The 22,629-nt window shown below is 37.3% G+C and overlaps 1 protein-coding gene and 1 pseudogene across 5 annotated transcripts in view; one reads left to right on the top strand and one right to left on the bottom strand.

The window, feature by feature from the left end:
- Positions 1-22,629, top strand: part of RAP1B (RAP1B, member of RAS oncogene family) — a 46,921-nt gene that overhangs the window by 14,187 nt on the left and 10,105 nt on the right. For 4 of the 5 annotated variants that reach the window (XM_032644656.1, XM_032644655.1, XM_032644657.1 and 1 more), the window contains exon 2: positions 22,199-22,280. In XM_032644656.1, coding sequence (XP_032500547.1) covers positions 22,224-22,280 — 57 coding nt within the window. In that variant the 5' untranslated portion in view covers positions 22,199-22,223. Of the gene's footprint in view, positions 1-18,255; positions 22,281-22,629 lie in introns of all 5 variants that reach the window. The other variant, XM_032644654.1, reaches the window with a different exon arrangement.
- Positions 18,485-18,868, bottom strand: LOC116760189 (annotated as a pseudogene).

The raw sequence follows: 22,629 nt of genomic DNA, 5'->3' as shown, positions 1-22,629 counted from the left end.
TATCAGCACACTTTCTGTAAAGGGCCGGTTAATAAATATCTTAGGCTTTGTGGACCACGTATTCTCTGTCACAACCACTCAACTCTGCTGTGTTAGTAGGAGTAACCATAGACAGTATGCAGTTGTATGGCTGTGTTCCAACAAAACATTATTTACGAAAAACAGACGTGGTGAAGTTTAGCCTGTGGGCTGGAATTAGCCAACCCCTGCTCTAGGGCAAGAAACTGGTTTTGATTCATTCAACAAATAATTGCCTTCTGTATTCCAGGCACTGTGTTAAGTGTTGGTTATGCAACAATTAACATTATACATAGATCTCTGGCCATGAAATATTTAAGCCTTAACTGAGTATTTTTTATGCTTTAGGCATATCCAAAGGGGCTTTTTGAGGAAAAATACGGCCTGGCCCATACATCTGCCTCATTTGTCAGTACAAGTGAGATCTTAGGCAAATACCCTAAGTGCCATGTTCTGTGGTAGTGGTGTTAACTAAAAGTAATCTCAGTATGCTTTAGATATCAGATGCTGTGGTATCAAAGTGAACATCCTGTTATTAAAGGGGGAGGCTTAAGATGTGTGGATCTAGTATCTGTACTGCCTGAACATAGTAGGTATTTAGTGTTCGTACGGCGTTGTGCGATAAAACTGAAATTACCAGTTGTCTTAACTATCTTCTGCCAGTCTCTTGCAGCTTCTTTCCTCTATGCAGCATATTGTTTCTGACCTCTTAATTTTGGTTTTCATTTTGTTACAGGTTTTTCTTGCAAATCAATCCATGCATTTTAAAAGTAGGCCACATATTAATCATATTTAATAAAATGCTTAACTTTTCTAGATGTATTGTCCAGATTTCTGTTAGAACTCCTTTTATTTAAAAAGTAGCTTTAGTTTTTTTCAATATTGGTATGTTTTTCTTCAAAATATCCAGTACTGTTGATTACAAAATGAGTCAAATCTCTTGACTAATACGCAGAGATCTTCATTATCTTAACTGTAGACGCTCGCTATTTTTTTTTCCTGTCCCTTTGTACCTTGAGGTCCACTCAGACCGTGCTTTCTACTGTAGTCTAATCATATTCCTACATTTTGCTGCCGACCTTTTTCTGAATTTCCATAGTATTTTTGTTTTTCTCTTGATATTTTCCATGATTTTTGTCTCACCTTTCTTACAAAATTGTAAGCTTCTTGAGAGCAAGTATGTTTTGTTCATCTTTGTAACCCTTGTGATCACTTGCACTTAATGCATATTCAGATACTAATTCTATGAAAGCTATACTTTTCTAATTAAGGGACAGTGTTCCTTCATGACAGATTCCTTGAATTTTTATCCAAATGAGAAAAATCGTGTCAAAATACATTGTAAGTTGTAAAGGCCATACAAATATTGTTTGTTACCATACACACTCAAACTTTGCTCTTACACTAAGTGATGTACACAGTTTGGTTTTTAATGTCCATGTTTTATTTCAGAGAAGAGTATGATCACATTGTGGAAAAAAAATAAGCTTGTTGTACATTTGCAAGATTTTTTTTTTTTATTGATTGCCGGGAAGATGTTTTTATTTATTTATTTGGTTGTGCTGGGTCTTAGTTGTGGCAGGCAGGCTCCTTAGTTGAGGCTCACCGGCTCCTTCGTTGTGGCAGGCGGGTCCCTTAGGTGTGGCAGGCGGGTCCCTTAGGTGTGGCATGCGAGCTCTTAGTTGCGGCATGCATGTGAGATCTAGTTCCGTGGCCAGGGATCGAACCCTGGGTCCCCCCGCACTGGGAGCATGGAGTCTTAACTGCTGCGCCACCAGGGAAGTCCCTGCAAGATGTTTTCTAAGCCTTCACAGCTCCACATCTTTAAAATTATGAAACATGAGAGGAAGCAAATTCCTATCAATATGTATTCCACAAAAGACGACCAGCCACCTTGTTTTTCTCAGGACTGAGGATTTCTTGGGACATAAGACTGAGTGCTAAAATCAGGACTGTTGGTCACCCTGATTTCACTTTGATGTGGCTACCTTTTTTGCTTATCACTGTGTTAGCACAGTTTAATAAATGCCTGGTAACTAGACAGTTGGCTTAGTGGGAGAGGGGTGTTGGGACACTTGGGCTTTTATTTCTTAAGTTTCTGAATATTATTTATTTTGGATAGATGTTCTTTAATATTCAAATGAAAATACAGAAGTGCATTTGATTAATTATTTAGGAATATATTTGTGTATGACATCATGGTGTCCTTATCAGAAGGTGGTGCTACTAAATTTCTTAACGAAAAATTGTATCATCTGTCGGATGATTAATGCTTTATTTAAATGTACTTTATTAGATATAGCAAAGTCCTAGGCAGCTTGAAATTTTCCTCTTAAAGCGGTTTAAGGTTTGATCACAGATTAACAGAGACGGTGTTTGTAAGGAAACATCTAGGGTAGTGTGTGCCTAGTCATTCCTGTGCTGCAGTTAGCTTTTGTATGTGTTCATGTTATGTAAATCAGAGAACACCATGGCTGAGATCTCTCTAATAGCAGGTATATAACTTAAAGTGGCTACTAAAAATCCTTACAAATTTTGTCAGCAGTTGAGCCATTGTGGGACATAAACTATTCTGAGACATGCACTGTGCCTAGTAGTATTGATGGAAAGGAGCCATTAAAAATATTGATACTTATACCAAAAAGATGTCCTTAATTTGATTAATCTATTGGCTAAAATAGGCTCTTCTGGGATGGTGTGCTTGGTTGTTATCCTTTCATTATTTTTTTTGTTTTAAGAATGTGAATAGAGTCCTTTTGTTATTTTAGCTTTTTATGGTTCTTTTTGCCACCTTGTGAGACTTGCCAGCTTATATCATGGACATTGTTGTAGAAAAATTACTTGAGCCTTTAAAGCAAGTGTATCCAACATTATATTCCTGTATAGAAATGTAACGGTCGGATTTGGGTGATGAAAAGACTTGAGAAGACAAGAAAATGGGAACATTTAGATTAAAGTCGAAAAAGAATGGTGTCCTTTTCACAAGAGAAGGAGGAAATCTGCATTTCTTTGCTTGTAGTAGTTTTTGTTGATTTTTAATAGATACGTTTTATTTTTAGACTAGACCTTAAAAGAATGTTGAGTAAACACTAGCCATGGTGTCACCATAGCCGTAGTATCTATTTATTCCTAGAGAAATCAGAAATAGGATGTAAGGTGCTTACTTCTGCCCTGTTTACAGAAGGCTTAAGATAAAGAGGGAAAGGACCAAGTCCAAAGACACAGTCTAGGCAAGTGATTTTTATACGTTATGGTTTATTGTACATACAATACAAGCTAGTCACTGAGTATTTTACACTGAGAAGCTCATTAAGCCTAGAAAGATTTTTGGTTTTGTACAGTGCTAATTTTTTCTGTTCATATTCCTTTTTCTCATAAACTGGCAAAAGACTCCATCAAAGTTCATTTGATAAAGGCTTACAACTAAAATTATAAAACCTTAAATTGAGATTTGTAATCATCTAAATAAATTGTATATTTCAAATTAATACACCAGAAATATTGAGTGAAACAAATTACACATGGTATATTTATAATCTTCCTAAACAAATCGGTGTCTGTTCTGTACCTGAAGCCTTTTGAACACAGGCATTGAGCATCTTCTTTCTAATCGCTTTGAGAATAAAAGATGCTACTGCCATGTCCATACTGTTGTCAGTTTTTCCTCCATTGTCTTTGAGACCTATTCCAAAAGATAAAAGATACCTACTAAACCAAGTGTGTTCCTCTTAGGCTCCCTGTCTGTTTTAATGGTGTCACTATCCATCTGTTTGATCATGCTGCATCTCATCTTCCTTTCCTCACCCAGTGTTGTCTGTCCTCATGTTCTCTTGAGTCTGACTTAGAAATTTCTCAAATATCCTTTCTCTTTATTCCTTCTGCCACTACCCTGACTTAGGTCACCATCTCTTACCTGCATTAAACTCCTACTGAATTCCCAGAGTTCAGGAAACTAATACTCTGCTTCTGTATTCTTTCTAAAACACAGATATGTTCATATCATTTCCCAACTTGCAAACTTTGTTTCTGTTTCTTATAGAATGCAGGTCAAGGCTCCCCTTCCTCTTGTACCTAACCCCCTTCTCCATGCACTCGTGATGTAATGAATTCTCTCATGCTAGTCCTTTTTCCTGGAATGCCCTTATCTCTCAGTGAACCTCCCTATTCCCTTAAAATATCCACTGGTCTGGCTTAAATATCCACTTAGTGAAACCTTGCCTGATATATCCTTACAGTCAGACAGTTCTCTTCTCTGCACCCACAGCATTTTGTTCTGTAAAATTGACTTGATTGCGAGCTAACACAGTACAAACACTATAAACATTTTAAAGTTCCATACTTACAAAGCATCTTCTGGGATGTAAAAGCCACCGAAATATAGCTGTCATATTTGTTTTTTCTCAAATTTCTGGAATGCCCTACCTCTTTGTCTTCACAGTTAAAGCTAACATCTCTAATCTGTTCATGGACATTCAAGTGTATAATTAACGTTTTCCCTTCATATTTGCATCCTGTATCCCCCTTTTTTCCACATGAGAAATGAGAGTTCTTATGAGGTAATGGAGTGGAGAGAATGGAATTGATTTCAGAAACATCAGGGTAGAATGGATCAGATTTGGTAATGGGGTGGAGAAGAGACAAATGACAACTCCTTAGGGTATACAATTTTCTGTAGTATACTATAGTATGCTTTTGAAGTCTTTTAGGTGCTTCAAGTTTTAAGCACTGTAGACAGCTAGATAGGATAAAAAAATTTTCAAGTACCATTTACTGACTGCTTATTTTGTGTTAAGCATTTTGCATGGAATAATTTATTTTATTTGAAATTTTTTTAATTTTAAGAAGTACTGTTTTTTCCCATTTTCAGATGAGGAAATGAGGCACAGAGAGGTTAAAATATCATGACCAAGGTCACGTAGCTAATATGTGTTAGAACTGGCATTCTAATCCAGGAAATCAGATCTAAAGTCTATGCTCTTTTTTTTTTTTTTTTTAATTTATTTATTTATTTTTGGCTGTGTTGGATCTTTGTTGCTGCGTGCTGGCTTTCTCTAGTTGTAGCGAGCGGGGGCTACTCTTCGTTGCACTGCGCAGGCTTCTCATGTGGTGGCTTCTCGTTGCAGAGCATGGGCTCTAGACGTACGGGCTTCAGTAGTTGTGGCATGAGGGCTCAGTAGTTGTGGCACACGGGCTTAGTTGCTCCACAGCATGTGGGATCTTCCCAGACCAGGGCTCGAACCCGTGTCCCCTGCGTTGGCAGGCGGACTCTTAACCACTGCACCACCAGAGAAGCCCTGTGCTCTTAACTGTTGTTATATTTTCCTATTTTACCATTTGTTTGTTTGTTTTTTCAATTTAAAATACAGTTAACTAAGGCCTCCATGTGAGTGAGTATGTGTGTGTGTGTATCAGATTCTAAGATATATAGCAAATAATAAAGTTAATGTCCATACTTGGGTTACCTAAATTCAGTTCAGAAGACACAGCAGATTTTGAGTTATGTATGCCTATAGAATTTACAGCTAGATCTGACAAGAGGAAAAAAACTGACAGGTTAATTTTTAGGACGTGTCCAAGGAGCTGGGGAGCAGGGGAGAGGAATCTGTCAGATCCCTCCAAATCCAACCTGTTTGGAGGGATCTGATAGAAACTAATATGGTGATCTTGAGCCCCCATTATTTCTTCTTGCCTGATTTTGAAACATTTTGGGGATCTCTGTTTTTTTTGTCACTTAACTATGTTGCTCATGTATTATTGACTGAGAAATCTATTAAGGTTTCTTTATATGGTTTTTCTGCAGTTGTTAGATTAGTGATAAATTTTTATACTGTAGTTAATATATTCTCTCAGAGATGTGATCAAGTACTGAACTTTGAAAGGTAACTACAGTGAAAAGTCCAATAATAAAACTGGAAACATGACTTTAAATTGCATGTCATAGTATATGTTAGAATAAGCTTCATTTACTGGCAACATTAGTCCATGAAAAGGGCAAAGGAAGAATTTTATTCCTCTGTGAGGTGTTATAAATATGGTCAGAATAGAGAAAATGCTGTAAAACAGTTTGACAGTCTACAAATTCTATGCTCGACTAGATTTAGAAATCTAGTTCACAGAGAAGACCTTTCTTGGCAGAATTTAAGTTAGTAAGATTGGAAACATTTTTAAAAGAGGGTGTGAGGTAATGTTTGGACCTCTTAATTTTTCCTCCAAAAAATAATTTTTTAATCTGCTCAGAAGTTTTGAACACTGTCATTGTGTCCAAAAGATTAGTCCAGTTTCTTTTAATGTTTGAATTAGTTAATTTTATTTAGGAGTGAGAAGAGAGCACAGTAATCCTCTTTAGCTGCTAAAATACTACTTCAGGAGTTGGAGGCGGAAAGGGGAAATCAAGTATCATCTCCCCAGAAAGTGCTTAGTGGGAGTAGTGTCACTTGACTTCAGGAACCAGTAGTTAAGTGTTTTTACTTAGCCCTTTATAATTTAAGACCACAGAATTTCAAACTGGGGGGGATGAAAGGGAGGTTGTAGCTGAACAACTTGAGGGTAGGAAAATTGCTAGTTATCAATGTTTTGGAAGAATTTTAATTTGACTGTAGCTATTTGGAGAATTTTAATGGAAAGGAACTATGAAATGTCGCTGATCACTTTTTAAGTATTGTTTCTTATTATAACCTATTTTTTACATTTATTAATGAGACTGATTTAAAGAATAAGTCAGATTAAAAATAATAATAAATAAGTCAGATTATGGGGTTGAGCGTAGGTGTCTCTGGAACCCAAAAGTTGTTGGTTTTAATACTATTCGTGCTGTAGAGCTTTTTTTTTTTTTTTTTTTTTTTAATTCCTGGCTGCTTTGGGTCTTCGTTGCTGTGTGCAGGCTCTCCCTAGCTGCGGTGAGCGGGAGCCACTCTTACACTGCGGTGCGCAGGCCTCTCATCACCGTGGCCTCTCCTGTTGCGGAGCACGGGCTCTAGGCACCGGACTTCAGCAGCTGCGGCACACAAGCTCCAGAGCGCAGGCTCAGTAGTTGTGGCGGACGGGATCAGCTGCTCCGCCGCATGTGGGATCCTCCCGGACCAGGGCTCAAACCCGTGTCCCCCCCGCACTGGCAGGCAGACTCCCAACCACTGCACCACCAGGGAAGCCCAGAGCATTTTCTTTTCTACTGAAATTACAATTCCTACAGGGCAAATATAAGAAACTAATATTAAAAAAAACATTTTTTTAAGATATATGCCCAAAGCATCTCAAACGTTCTTTATTCTCCTCCCCTCCCCCCCCTTTGCCTTTTCTTTTTTTTCTTTATTTATTTTTTTGGCCACGCTGCGTGGCATGCTGGATATTTGTTCCCCAACCAGGGATCACACCCATGCCCCCTGCAGTGGAAGTGCGGAGTCTTAACCACTGGAACTCCAGGGAAGTCCCCTCATTTTTTTTTTTTTAAGTCTTCTCTTCTTTATTATTTTTATTTATTTATTTATTTTATTATTTTTGGCTGCATTGGGTCTTCGTTGCTGCACTCAGGCTTCCTCTAGTTGTGGCTAGCGGGGGCTACTCTTTGTTGCAGAGCGCGGGCTTCTCATTGCGGTGGCTTCACTTGTTGTGGAGCACCGGCTTTAGGTGCGCGGGCTTTGGTAGTGGTGGCTCGCTGGCTCAGTAGTTGTGTCTCACAGGCTCTGGAGCGCAGGCTCAGCAGTGGTGGCGCACGGGCTTAGTTGCTCCGTGGCATGTGAGAATCTTCCTGGACCAGGGCTTGAACCCGTGTCCCCTGCATTAGCAAGCGGATTCTTAACCACTTTGCCACCAGAGAAGTCCCCCTCATTTTTTTTTTAATGTCAGGAATTCCATTGGAATTCATGACATCTGTCAATAACTGATGAACTTAAATGGCAATTTACCTAAAAATGTAACTTGTTAGTGGTCTTTTAAAAATCTAAGTATTTCTTTCCTTTGTTGGAAATGAATTATTAGTCTTTAGTCATTCTTTTATTCAACAAACATTTCTAGACCAAATAGGGAACACCAAAATAAATAAATAATGGCTACTCTGCATCTAATTGATAATGGTAATGACTAACACTTGAGGCTTTTATAGATAATATATATTCTTATTTAATCTACCCATCAACTCTGTGAAATTGATATTATCATTGTCCATATTTTACACATAAAAACACAAGCCTAGAAATAAGTGACAGGTCACTTGTAAATTGCATAGGTGGCCAGTTCTAGGCCTTCTTATTACTAGAATCCATGTTTTACCACCCTGGGCTGCAAAGGTAGTATAATTTTTACTTTTATGGTATAAGGAAAAACTAAGTTTGGTCCTCAAACTTAGCTAAATGGCTTCTTTATTTATTGATAATGAATTAGCCACACTTGGTTAAGGAATGTCTCTAAAAATATCAGTTGATTATTTGTTTTGCTTAAAATATAGGATTGCTTTGTGTTATTGAAACATAGGTCCATCATTTAAAAACAAAGAATCAGTGTATTTGCTTTTCAAGATAATCTTGATTTCAAGCATTTTCAAGGTAACCTTGTGGATACAAATTTTGTTACTGGATTAATATAACCAAAGTTTCCTTAATTCCTTTGGTTTGATGGTGTATTATATTTTATCCTGGATAGGATTAAAGAAGTCTTTAATTAGAATCTATTATTCAATGTTTTATGGGTCAGCCTGGTGACATTTGTTCCCCACTCCACATTTTTTGCATATTTTATATATAGACTTCTCCTTTACAACCACTTTTTACTTCTTTTTATATTTTACTTCCCAATCTTAATCCCCATAATCAATATGTATAATCCCCTCTACAACCAATCTCTTCATTTGGGGTGATAGTTGAAGAGAAGTATATTTCCTGAGGGAGACTCTCATGCCCATGCCCTAATCTTAAATTACTTTGAAAGAAGCCTTAACTGCACAAAGCATCTTGGACTAGCATGCCAGAAGGAAGAAGAAAATGTAGAAGGCGTTTGCATCTTGCCTTGGTTGAATGCCCAGTAGTTGTTGACAGATTTTCCCATAGGACAGCCTATGAATAGGGAGATTGTCCTTATTGTTTCCAGTCTTTTATTTAGTTTTATCTATATTATATTTGAAAGATGATAATTCTAAAATGTCTATATAATATTAAACCTCCATTATGAAGTTAGGAAAAGAATATTTACATTATCATTAAATTTTATTACAAACATAGAATTTTACAATTGACCCTTGAACAACACGAGGGTTAGGTGGACCAATACACGTGCAGTCGAAAATTCAAGTATAACTTTACAGTCAGCCCTGAGCATCCAAGGAGTCAACCAACCTCCAATTGTGTAGTACGTATTTATTTTTAAAAATTCATGTATAAGTGGATCCCACATGGTTCAAACCCATGTTGTTCGAGGGTCAACTGTGTATCGTTTTTTATATTAATTAAGAAGAGGGAATATAACATTAGGATACTTCAAAAATTATATCTGTGTATAATTCTTCAAAACTTGATATAACAGTACATTTTGGAATTGAAAGGGACCTTAGAGTTCATCCAGTCCAGAAGTAAAAAACTGGTGTCCAAATCTCCGTAACTCAAATAGATTTGTTGGTTTTCACAATATTCACAGTTTTTAGAATTGGAAAGATTTCAGCTGTATAAGCATTCGCTCTATTTGGCTGCCATCCACACCATTCCCTAATATTAACACCTTGCTGCTGCTTGAGGCATTTACATGCCTACCTGGCTGAGTAAGGCATCTCTGCTCAATACTTCACTTTCCCTTATTTCCTCATTTTACAGACAAAGGAACCTGGAAATTGAGAATAAATTTATTTATCTCAAATTATTTAACTTCTAAAATAGAGCCAAGCCTCTTAAATCACAAGATAATGTTGCTTTCTACAGCTTTTTTTCTCAGAAGACAAGATAGTGTATGATTAAATCCTAAAGTATTTGGTGCAGCCTGTCAGAAAGAGGAACGATCAGTGTGGGCTGAGATAGTGCAAGGAATACTTCAAAGATGTTTCCTGGACACTACCCTCCTAAGGACTGCATCCTGAGTATTCACGAGTCAGGAGCATTCTCTTCTATCCTGATCTATGTGTTATTCTTTCTACACAATGGGGGGAATCATGAATATCCTCCTGTCCAGAGCTGGCAAAGGAAATCACCGAGGGGCATTTTGTACATGTTGAATAACGGTACCTCCTAAGACCAGCTAATGTTTAGATTCCTCCAGAAATCCCATTTATACCCCTATTAGCAAAGGAAGAAGGGGCATAGAAGCCATGAGCTCTCGTGGATCCTAGACAGATCTCTATGGCTCTCCCCAATCCACATTTAACTTCAGCCACAAATTAGTTGGAACATTATCCCACCAAAAATATTAAAGATACTGAACAGAACAAAGCCTAATGGTAGAGTGTTTTGTTAAAAATAGGATTTAATATCAATTTGTTGAAATGACTGGGTACTGAGCTATAATCTCTCCATTCCCACACTATCTCCCTTAACTTGTTTTATATGTTTTTCTCCATAGTGCTTGTCAGATTGACATATTTTATATTGATTTTATTTGTTCCCCCCCCCACCCCGGGGCAGTAAATTATTGGGGCAGTGTCTTTTATTCACTGCTTTATTCCCTTTGCCTGGAACAGAGCCTAACATACAGAAGGCACTCACATATGAATGTTGAATATTGAATGCTATAATACAGTAATCTTGATTAGAAGGTGTCATGTCTTAGGTTTTCTTTTTTAATCATCAGGTTCTAGCACAATTCTTGGTTCACTGTAGGTCTTCAGTAAATGTCAACATGAAGTAAATAGCCAAGAGGTTTTTTTAGTACATCTGTTTATCATTTTGTAATGCTTTTTAAAATTCCCCCGATGATATTTAGATTTACTCTTATAGTTCTTAATTGGGGACAGTAATATCTGAACTTGGGTGTGCCCTAGGTCTTGTTAAGGAAAAATATGCAATACAGAATGGTAGATAATTGAATCAGTTGTTTGCTTCTTGATATGTACTTTTATATAGTGAATACATTTAGACTAAAACTTTACTGATTTTTATTTTCTTTGACTCATAAATGTCTTCAGAATTTTCTGCTCACAATCGTTACAGCATCCATTATTTTGTATTTTTGTAAAAATGCCAATCATTTCTGATTGATGAAATATTATCTTAAATAAATTTACTGAACTTTGTGTAGAATATGATTGTGTCTTCTTTCCTCAACTTGCATTTCAAGCAATTACAAAGCCGACACTGAAACTTGACTTGAGAAGAAACCATAGGGGTTTTATTTTCTTGTCATTACATGTCTTTGCTATGATTTTCTCTGAGACTAGAATTAAACACTTGCTTAAACTGATAAAAAGAACCAATGAAAGCAAAGATAAGTCTCTAATGTATCACTTACTTTTATTGATCCAGGTGTTGGTTGTAGTCCTACAAATTTTAGGGGATCTATATAAGTAACTAAAATTAGGAATCTTTAAATGCAAATGACATATAATACCGAAAATTACCCCCCAAATTTTTTATTCATAGATAAGTAGCAGAAATATTTATACATTTGAAAAATTAGTGTAGAAAATACTTCCAGTTTATAACCATAGTGGAATTTTCCGTGTTTTGATAGTTCTTTACAAATTTAATTGATTTTCTTCATCTGGAATGTTAGATTGTTGGAGAAGCTGTGTGAATCATGCTTCATATTTATAACTGGATAAATGTCTACTTGTATATATGCACTTTCTCGCTGATGAAGAAGTATAAATGAGAAATGGCATTATAGATAAATTCATTTTGCGCGTATTCTATGTTCTTGCCTGTTTAGCCACCCCCCAAAAAATGGGCATCTGAGATTCCCTCATTAACTAATGAGTTAATATAATTGGTGAATTCATAGATTAAAGCTTGATTCAAATAATTCTGGAATTTCAGATTAATATATAAACAGGTTATTGTTAATTTATAATTCATTACAGATAACTTCCAAACTGCATTCAGATTTTTTGGATAAATGCCATTATGTACAAGAAATGCCATAAAAGAGAGCATATATAAGCCAACAAAATCAAATCCCATCACCTACAATGGAAATCAAACTAGAATGTTTTAGTTGACCAATAGCACCATAATTCTTGGCAAAATGTTTAGCTGAGATATCCGCCATTGCTGACATCTTCATCTAACACTTTTTGATGGTGTTGCCCTTAACTTGAAGGTTGTTAAAGTCTCTTTCAGTGTCAGTTTTTCTGTTGATTATAAAATAGTTTTAATTGTTCTTCCCATCTCTTTAAATGGCAGTCCACTGCAATAATACATAATAGTCAGAACTCTGTAAATTTTTTTTACTGAAGTATAACTCACAATGTTATATTAGTTTCAAGTGATTCAATGTTTATATACATTATGAAAGTTATGATCACCATGATGTCTAGTTACCATCTGTCAGTAATTTCTAGTATACTTCTAATAATTTCTAAGATACTTTGTATCTTTGTGTGTGTCTTAATCCTTATTTCCTACTTACGTATAAGAAGGCACAACAGATCAGCAGGCTTCTCAGAATACAATCCAAGTACTTAGAACTTAAATACTTTGCTACCCTATTTATCTTTTCTTTCTAGATTTTTTAGCATGATAATTAATAAAAAAGACAAATACAGCTTATATGAGAGGAAAATGTTTAAAATGTCAGTATTTACATTGTATAGAGTATTTCTTTTTCTATAAAGCACTTAAAATAATAAGTTTAATTTTGTAATGTTTAGTAGTTAACTCTTAGCCCTATTTGAGAAGAGGCATACTAGTTATTAAGGTTTAAAAATAGAATTGAAAGAATTTTAATTGGTTCTTTTAAGCTTGTCTTTTCTTTAAACATACATCACAATCAGCACGTTATTTATCTGAAAAATTCCTTTTTTTGCCAACATGAATATTTTATAATTATAATTCATTGTGAGTTGAGTGACAGGCTAAACTTGGCATTTTTGATTTTCTGATGGCCACTTTTTTTTCCTGGTTTTATTGAGATAAAGTTGACATACAAGCGCTGTATAAGCTTAAGGTGTGCAGCATAATGAACTTAGATACATCATGAAATGATTACCACAATAAGTTAATGAACATCCATCATCTCGTATAGATACAAAATTAAAGAAATAGAAAATAATATTTTCCTTGTAATGAGAACTCCTAAGATTTATTACTCTATTAGGAACTTTTGTGTAATATAAGCAGTGTTAATTATATTTATCATGTTATACATTACATCCCTTTTATGCACTTATAACTGGAAGTTTATACCTTTTGACTGCCTTCATCCAATCCCCCCCCCTTTTTTTAACTGCTAGTAGTTACCTATATATATATTTTTTTTTTTTTTTTTTTTTTTTGCTGTATGCGGGCCTCTCACTGCTGTGGCCTCCTGTTGGCGGAGCACAGGCTCCGGACGCGCAGGCTCAGCGGCCATGGCTCATGGGCCCAGCCACTCCGCGGCATGTGGGATCTTCCTGGACTGGGGCACGAACCCGTGTCCCCTGCATCGGCAGGCGGACCCTCAACCACTGCACCACCAGGGAAGCGCACTAATACTTTTAAGTTACAATTAAAATGGAGTAATTACAAGACAACTCCACAACTCCTCTTTCACCTTCCAGTTGTGTATTTTAAAAATTTACTGTTTATTAGTAATAAAACTGTCAGAAAAAACATAAGCAAAAGAAGAAAGACAATCCATCACCATATATATACATAAAGTTCAAGAGAACTAAAATTCATTTTACATTACAAACTCAAGATTTTCTCACTACTCCTAAAGTAGTAATACTGACATTCTTCCCAGGTCGTCAGAATTACAGTCTGCATAACTTGAAGTGCAATAAATATTGACTTGTGTAATTGATATTAAGGGTCAGAGAAAAAACCAATAGTAAAGGATTTTTGCATAGTAATTTTTATTTTTTATTTATTTATATAATTTTTGCGGTATGCGGGCCTCTCACTGCTGTGGCCTCTCCCATTGTGGAGCACAGGCTCCAGACGCGCAGGCTCAGCGGCCATGGCTCACAGGCCCAGCCGCTCAGCAGCATGTGGGATCTTCCCGGACTGAGTCATGAACCCATGTCCCCTGCATCGGCAGGCGGACTCTCAACCACTGTGCCACCAGGGAAGCCCCATAGTAATGTTTTTTAAAGACTTACAGGAGAGTTATTTCCCAGTCTCTCTCCCTAAACTACATTTTAAAATGATTAAAAATACTGATATATAATTTGCTTTTTGTATTGACAAGGGAGTTTGCTATAAGGTACATTCCAGTTTCAGAGATGTTAAAATGTATTCTAAAAGTGCGTCTTAGAAAACCGTAATTCAAAATGAGTCATGTACCAAAATGTTCATTGCAGCTCTGTTTACAATAGCCAGGAGATGGAAGCAATCTAAATGTCCATCATCGGATGAATGGATAAAGAAGATGTGGCACATATATACAATGGAATATTACTCAGCCATAAAAAGAAACGAATTTGAGTTATTTGTAGTGAGGTGGTTGTCTGTCATACAGAGTGGAGTAAGTCAGAAAGAGAAAAACAAATACCATATGCTAACACATATATATGGAATCTAAGGAAAAGAAAAAACAAAGGTCATGAAGAACCTAGGGGTAAGATGGCAATAAAGACACAGACCTACTAGAGAATGGACTTGAGGATATGGGGAGGGGGAAGGGTAAGCTGTGACAAAGTGAGAGAGTGGCATGGACATATATACACTACCAAACGTAAAACAGATAGCTAGTGGGAAGCAACCACATAGCACAGGGAGATGAGCTCAGTGCTTTGTGACCACCTAGAGGGGTGGGATAGGGAGGGTGGGAGGGAGGGAGACGCAAGAGGGAAGAGATATGGGAACATATGTATATGTATAACTGATTCACTTTGTTATAAAGCAGAAACTAACACACCATTGTAAAGTAATTATACTCCAATAAGGATGTTTAAAATAAATAAATAAAAGTGCCTCTTAGATGATGCTTAAATAGTAAGTATAGCTAAAGAATTATAATATAGTTCAGTTGATTTTAACATGTTCCAAACTGGTTGTAGTGACTGGAGGACTAAATTAAGGATAGAAACCCACATATGATTGGAAAATAGTTTTAGGCTATGCAATGTATAAAACAGTTTTAGGCTATGCATTGTACCTCTTTGCCTAACTAGAAGAAACTTTCTAAATTAGACAGAAGCTGGATAGCAGCCCTTCTCCTGCATTCTTAATGTTTTATTAAGCTAGTAGGTAAAAGGGTAGAGCAGTGATTCTCAACTGAGGGAACATCAGTTCTGCTACACTGTATTGAGCAGTAGCCCAGACCATTGCTGTTATATTTTTAAAGCTATCTTTTATTATTACTATGTGTAAGTACTCTTGAGGGAAATCACTGCATTTCATTCTTTAATTAGTTGAGCACATACAGTCAGTCACTGTTTGAGGTTCGGGGATATTATAAAACAGAAAAAAATTGTTGTTTTTATGGAGTTTATGCTCTTGTGTATCCATCTCACAACCTTACCATGTAGGCATTACTGTCTCCATTTTCCCTGTAAGGAAAGGGAAGCTCTGAAAGGTTTCATGACTTGCCAAGGTTATACAGAACGAGGATTTAAAACTTAGGTGCTGTGAACCACTATGCTATGCTGTCAAAATTGTCCCCCTTTTGGAGTTCAGTGAAAGAGAACAATTGTTCTCAATGTCTCAAACAGCGGTTATCACAAATCCCTTTGAAATTCTGTTATAACTCTACCCATCTTAAAATTGTGCATGAAATTTTTAAAACAGAAGTAATGGTCATTGCCAGTCAATCAGAGTTGGCATTCATAATGAAATCCACGTTTTATCCCAGGCTTAGAATATGTGAACAGCTTTTCAAAGCTGGTGTAGTAGAAGGCACAGATTTGAAAAACAGGTATTAGCTCAAATCTTGGCTTTCATACTGCTAGACTTTTTTTTTTTTTAAGGAAAATAATATCCGTAGCATTAGGATTTAAATAAAAATATTTTGGTCATTTGTCCATATTAGGAAATACTGGCCAAAAAAATTAATGAAAGAGAATGACTGTTCATTTGTGGTTGTTACTTACCAGTGTTCCTTGTTAGAAAGCTGCTTATTGGGAAGTTAGATGTGTTTGTCACTATGTTTTTAAATTTGAAAGTCTATTGATGACTTTCATATTTCCTACTTCAAAATTTGAAATGTTCTCAATTTCCTGTGATCTTAGAGATCTGCAGTAAAAATTCTTGGTTGAGTTACTAAAATTAAAACAAATTGATAAGCATTATTTATAATATCCACAAGCTGGAAACAAACCAAATGTCCATGAGCGGGTGAATGGATAAAGAAAATGTTACCTATATCCATACAGTGGATCTGCTTTTTATCAATAATAAAGAGATAGAAGGAACACAAATTACTGATAGAAGCAATAATATGGATGAACCTGACTCATTCTAGCAACAAGTAATACTCATTTATGGGTAAATGAAGCAACTGGGAAGTAGGACCCCAGGCATCGCATTAAGAAATGCAGTTCACAAAAATGTTTACTTTTTTTAGTCAGTATGTGCAAGTTTCCTCACCCATAGGCCCCCATTTCTTAGAAAACAAAGACCTTTTGGTTTAATTTTTCTTTTTAGCTTGTTTACTCTGTGAGGATCTCTGAAAATGCTCAACTATTGTAGATGTTCTGATTTTCCATTTTCAGTTTCCTATTCAGGTCTGAGCCCATTTACAGAAAGAAGGGACATGTCTCCCTTTAAAATTTCCTGGAGTCAATATTTATTTTGTTTCCTATCATGTAGTGTTCGTTTTGTCTACAATATTAAATGTTGACCAATCTAACCCTGAAATAGTGTATTTCCTAAATAGGTTCTTGTTCTCTCGAGGCCAATTTTTTTTTTTTTTTAAACAGGCTGGGCTGTTTGAATCTGGTCTTGACTATCATGCTGCTTTTTTTTTTTTTTTTTTTTTTTTTTTTTTGCGATACGCAGGCTCTCACTGTTGTGACCTCTCCTGTTGCGGAGCACAGGCTCCAGACGCGCAGGCTCAGCGGCCATGGCTCACGGGCCCAGCCGCTCCACGGCATGTGGGATCCTCCCGGACCGGGACACAAACCCGCATCCCCTGCATCGGCAGGTGGACTTTCAACCACTGCGCCACCAGGGAAGCCCTATCATGCTGCTTTTAACCTTTTTCCTCTATGATGAAATTAAGTAATTAGTAAGTAAGTTGGGATTCTGCAACAAATTTCGGTCATTCTACCTGAGATTTAGAAAAATCTTTAAGCATAACTCCCAACTAAATTCTAGACCAGTCTTTAAATTCAGTTTCTATAGCTCTGACTTCCACTTCAGCAACTTAAAGAGGCGGTTGTTTAGTATAATTTTTCCTTTGCTGAGAAACCCCCAAGAAAAGTAGTTCATTTCAGAGGTATGGGTAAGGAGCAGATGGAATAGAAGGGTATTGTGGATAGTATAAAGAGACAATGATTCAGGGAGGGTAGGTTTCCAAAGGTTTGAGCAGGGGAGTAAAGAGAGACAATCTTAGTCATTTTATTTCGAGGCTTCAGAATACCAATTAGAGAAGTTGATTATTGAATGTTATTTTTGTCTCATAATTTTTCTATATTTATAATTCCTCTTAAAGTATTAATTTTGACATTTTAAAAGTTGGCCGTGGGCTTCCCTGGTGGCGCAGTGGTTGTGAGTCCACCTGCCGATGCAGGGGACGCGGGTTCGTGCCCCAGTCCGGGAGGATCCCACATGCTGCGGAGCGGCTGGGCCTGTGAGCCGTGGCCGCTGGGCCTGTGCGTCCGGAGCCTGTGCTCCGCAACGGGAGAGGCCGCAACAGTGAGAGGCCCGTGTACCGCAAAAAAAAAAAAAGTTGGCCGTAAGTCCTGTTGTTTATGTTGCAGTTGTCAAAGTCACCATTTTTGTAATTTACCAATGTAAGTGCAAAAGTTGAGATTAGATTGGAAGTTTATAAAAGACACAGAAGTTTTTCCTAGAAGAGGTATGGCCTTGGCAAATAAGAAAGAGATCACTAGAGTCAAGAAAACGGTGTTGGGGTAATTAAGTGGGAAGAGGCACATTGGGAACTGTCTGGGTAATGGAAGTGTTTTAAATCTTTTTTTAATATAAATTTTCAAATATTTACTTACTTTGCTGTGTCGGGTCTTAGTTGCAGCACACGGGATCTTTCGTTACGGCGTGCAGGCTTCTCTCTAGTTGTGGCGTGCAGTCTCAGTAGTTGCGGCGCGCAGGCTCAGCTGCCCCATGGCATGTGGGATCTTAGTTCCTCGACCAGGGATGGAACCCGCATCCGCTGCATTGGAAGGCAGATTCTTAACTGCTGGACCACCAGGGAAGTCCCCATTGAGGCATTTTATTTGCATGTTTGTATTACATCCCTAGAAAAAGAATCCCAGGATTTTCTCTTCTGTGTTTTTATCTTGCTTCTTCATGGTCTGTGATGCCATCTGAAGTTGTCAGCTTAGTGAAACCAACTGATAGGACAGAAGCAGGTTTTTCTGCCATTTTTCTAGATCTTTGAGTTGCACATCAAATCTAGGGACTGATCACTTCACACTTGTTTGACCTGCCTATGAGGTTCACAACAGTTTTCCCAGCCCTGTGATCATTGATTTCAAATTCGCTAATGTAACCATGCTTCATTATCACAGAAACTGGATGATGACTTGGGAGCATGGCCTAATAAGAACCTGACACTTGCCTCTCCTTTCAGCATTATTGATGCTCTTGAGAGCATCAGCTAGGACTTTCGTGTGCACCATTATATCAGCACAGAAAGATGGCAGAAAGAGCTTAAAATTTTTTTTAACAAATGTGTCCTTACAAACAGATTCTCAGGTTCCCTGATCAAGCAGAAGTTAGGAAGGTGCCACATAATAAACCCCATGGTTATTGACCTTGCAATGCTGTCATGAAAGTTTAAGTGATCCGAGGTGATGTTTGGCCCATCACTCAACTTTGCCTGAGTTGGTCACTGATGTTACTCATCTTTAACCTTTAGTGCTTGGGGCCAGTTTGAATTGCATTGGAGGCTCTCAGGCCTGTGTCCATCCATTCCACACGGAGCACTCCCTTATTCAATGAATGGAAGCAAGACAGTACAGGACAAAACAAAACATGTGAGACAAAATTTTGAGCAAGTAGCTGAAGAATTATAAACTAATGGCAAAAATATTTATCAAATAGGACACTCCAAGCCAAAGCCAAAAGGCCTAATTGCCTTATACAAAAACCTACTTGGTACAAATCCTAGGGTAACAAAGTTAGCAATGTGAGCTCAAGCACTGATTGGAGCACCGGTCACTGTTGAGATTGACTCATCTGATAGGAAAATCAAAGAACAAACAAGTTGGACACAGGCAGCCCATTCAGTACACTTATTTGTCTAAGGGCATCATTTGGAATGATGCCAAATGAGGGTCTTAGGTTGACTGTCCCAAAGAATGAGAGACACCATTCAATATATAAACAGAAAACACAAAGCTGAAATTATTGATTACTTAAGGAAAAGCTATCCTGGTCTGATACTGCCTCCCCTGAGCAGAGCAGATTGCTAGTCTTATAGGGTTTTTAGGGAATTTCAGAGTCCAAAGATTCACAGACTTTCAAAGGCAGGAGTGAGTTAATGTCAACAAGTAAAAGCAGTGTTACTCAAGTGAGGCCATTGCTGATTGGTTGGCATTTTGCTGCGTGTTCACTGAAGTGAGTCTTTTTTTCTTTTTTTTTTTTTTTAAAGTTAATGGTAAACAATGACAAGGCATCAAAAAGTGACACAGCCCAGCTACCTAAAGGATAAAAGATGCAGGGAGATGAGTCTAATTTTATTTGTGTTAAAGTTAGTTGGTTTGCTCTTTGGGATGTTTAGGAAATTCTTGGCCCCAAAGTTACCATATTCCCTCTAGATGGGTTCAGAAACAAAAATTTATTTGAAGGCATCTTTCATGAAAATCCTAAGTTTATTTTTAAATATTTCTCAAATATTAATGTAGGTCCATGGGGTTGGCTAATGTGTGCATGGAACTGAACAGAATTATCACCTAAGTATTCCTTTTTTTTTCTTTGCGGTACGCGGGCCTCTCACTGCTGTGGCCTCTCCCGTTGCGGAGCACAGGCTTCGGACGCGCAGGCTCAGCGGCCATGGCTCACGTGCCTAGTCGCTCCGCGGCATGTGGGATCTTCCCGGACCGGGGCACGAACCCGTGTCCCCTGCATCGGCAGGCGGACTCTCAACCACTGTGCCACCAGGGAAGCCCAGTAATGCTATTTTTAAATGATTTTTTACATTAAAAGAAATAAACCTGACTGGAGTTACATGTTTACAAAGAAAGATTTATTTGTCCCAAATTAAATGCAGACTACCATGTGGAATATTCTTAAAGCTGAAAGGTGATTCCACTTTTATTTCATATCCTTTTTCCTAAAAATCATATCTGGTAAGAACCATGCAGTTCACAAAAGTTATGGAGACAGTGTTCCGGAACTGGAGAAAAGTCTATGGAAATAATGGGTTCAGTAAGTTTAGAAATGTAGGAACTAGTAAGTGAGAAAGTCAGCAGCCGACTTCTTTGGTAGTTTTTATATTTGCTTCCCTGACCCCCCCCCCCCACCCCCCATTAAGGAATGGAGAAAACACAGGAAATAATCCATGTATTTAAAGGTTGGAGTGAAGGAGAAGTTTTTGAAAAGAAGTCCTTGGAATTAGTCATGCCGTCCTGAGAAGAAATAAAGAGATGGCATATAGAGATAGGTAAAACAAATGCTATCTTCTAAGAGTATGGACTGGAAGGAAAGAACGTATAAAGAGATTTAACACAAAGAAATATTATGCCAAAGTGAGTCCATTCTTAACTGACTGACTTTCAGAAATAAGGGGCTATCAATAATAGGCTGGTTTGCAGAAGCATATTCACTGAAGCAAATGGTTATTGGTTGGTTAAATGTGTTTAAACCAGTCCTGGTATTGTGTTACTATGACTAAAGAACTGTCATTTCTTGATTAAGAAGGTTTAAAACCTATTCTGGTGGCTACTTTTGCACCATGGCCACTGGCCAATTATTTTTCTCTAGGAATGTGGGAGCTTTGTGTTCTCATGTTGTTCCCCACCCTGAAACTTTCGGGATCTTTCTTTCTTTCTCCTTAGTGTACTGAAATTTTCTAATGATGAGCCTTGGTATGGATTGTTTCTTTTCAGTTTTGTTTTGTTTTGATTTCCACCATTTCGGCATACTGAACACTCAGTAGACTTTTTCAGTCTGGGCTTTCGTGTTCTTGAGATCTTCTGATTCCTGACCATTTCAGTTTCCTTGTGCCACCCCATCTGTCCCCCGACCCCACACCCCACACCCACTTCAGGAATATATATTTGGTCTGCTTTCTCTGCTAACTCACTTACCGTTTATGTATCTCAGACCAGCAAGTTTTTTCTATAAATGCCACATAGTAAATATTTTAGGCTTTGTGAACCAGACAGCCTCTGTTATAATGACTTAGCTCTGCCATTACAAGATAGCAGCCATTGACAATACACAAATGAATGGGTGTGGCTGTATTTCAGTAAAACTTTATGTACAAAAACAGGTAGTGAGTTGGATTTGTCTGCAGACCCCTCCCCTATCGTGTTCATCTTTACCAGAATGTTAGCTCAGTTGAGGTCAGGAATTTTTTTGTTGTTCATTGGGTATATCCTTGTACTTAGTAGGCACTCAACTACTTGTGATTCAGGGTTGCAGATGGTTCAGTAAAGGGGGATAACATGTCTATCACTGCCATCTTACAGCTAACAGAATGCCCTTTAATGTTGTTTTTCAGCCTTCCTCCCTTTTTTTCTTGATGGAGTAAATATTTTATTGTAATCGAATTTAGGATAGGGCTAAAAGTCACGTCTATAATTCTGCAGTTTCTTTCCTCCTCTGATGTTTTGTAAAGGGCACCACCAGTAGCATCCTTTAGTAAGTCTGTTTATGAAATGCTCCATATTAATATGGTATAGTAGTCATTTTAAATAAATGCTTGAATGTCTTGTTTATATAAGAAGGACATGAATACAAAGATAGTACTTAAGAATTCTTTTTGTTTTTTTTTCTTTAATAAGGTACTAGATTTTACAAGTTTGCACCATGCGTGAGTATAAGCTAGTCGTTCTTGGCTCTGGAGGAGTTGGAAAATCTGCTCTGGTAAGACATTCTCACTGTACCCAAGCTATTTACTCCAAGACGTGTTCTTCTTCTGTTGAGTTTTAGGTTTTGCTTATTTGTCTTTATCTATTTGTTAAGGTGAAATCTCGTAATGATTTTAGAAGTAATATAATATTTTTCTTGTGATTTAGTCAACTTTTAGTTGTATCTGGGTAGATCATATTCTCTCTGGAACATGGGTTCCAGACTAGAATACAGTTTGGACTAAGCACAGAAGGGAAAGAACACATAAAGAGATTTAACACAAAGAAGTATTATGCCAAAGTGAGTCGGTTCTTTAACTGACTGACTTTCAGTGCATATAAATGGGTGTCTGCATTTCAGAGCC

This window comes from Phocoena sinus, chromosome 10, assembly GCF_008692025.1.
Source record: "Phocoena sinus isolate mPhoSin1 chromosome 10, mPhoSin1.pri, whole genome shotgun sequence".
Lineage (NCBI taxonomy): Eukaryota > Metazoa > Chordata > Mammalia > Artiodactyla > Phocoenidae > Phocoena > Phocoena sinus.
Note: the sequence above shows the minus strand (reverse complement) of the source record. Positions and strands in the feature narration are given on the sequence as shown.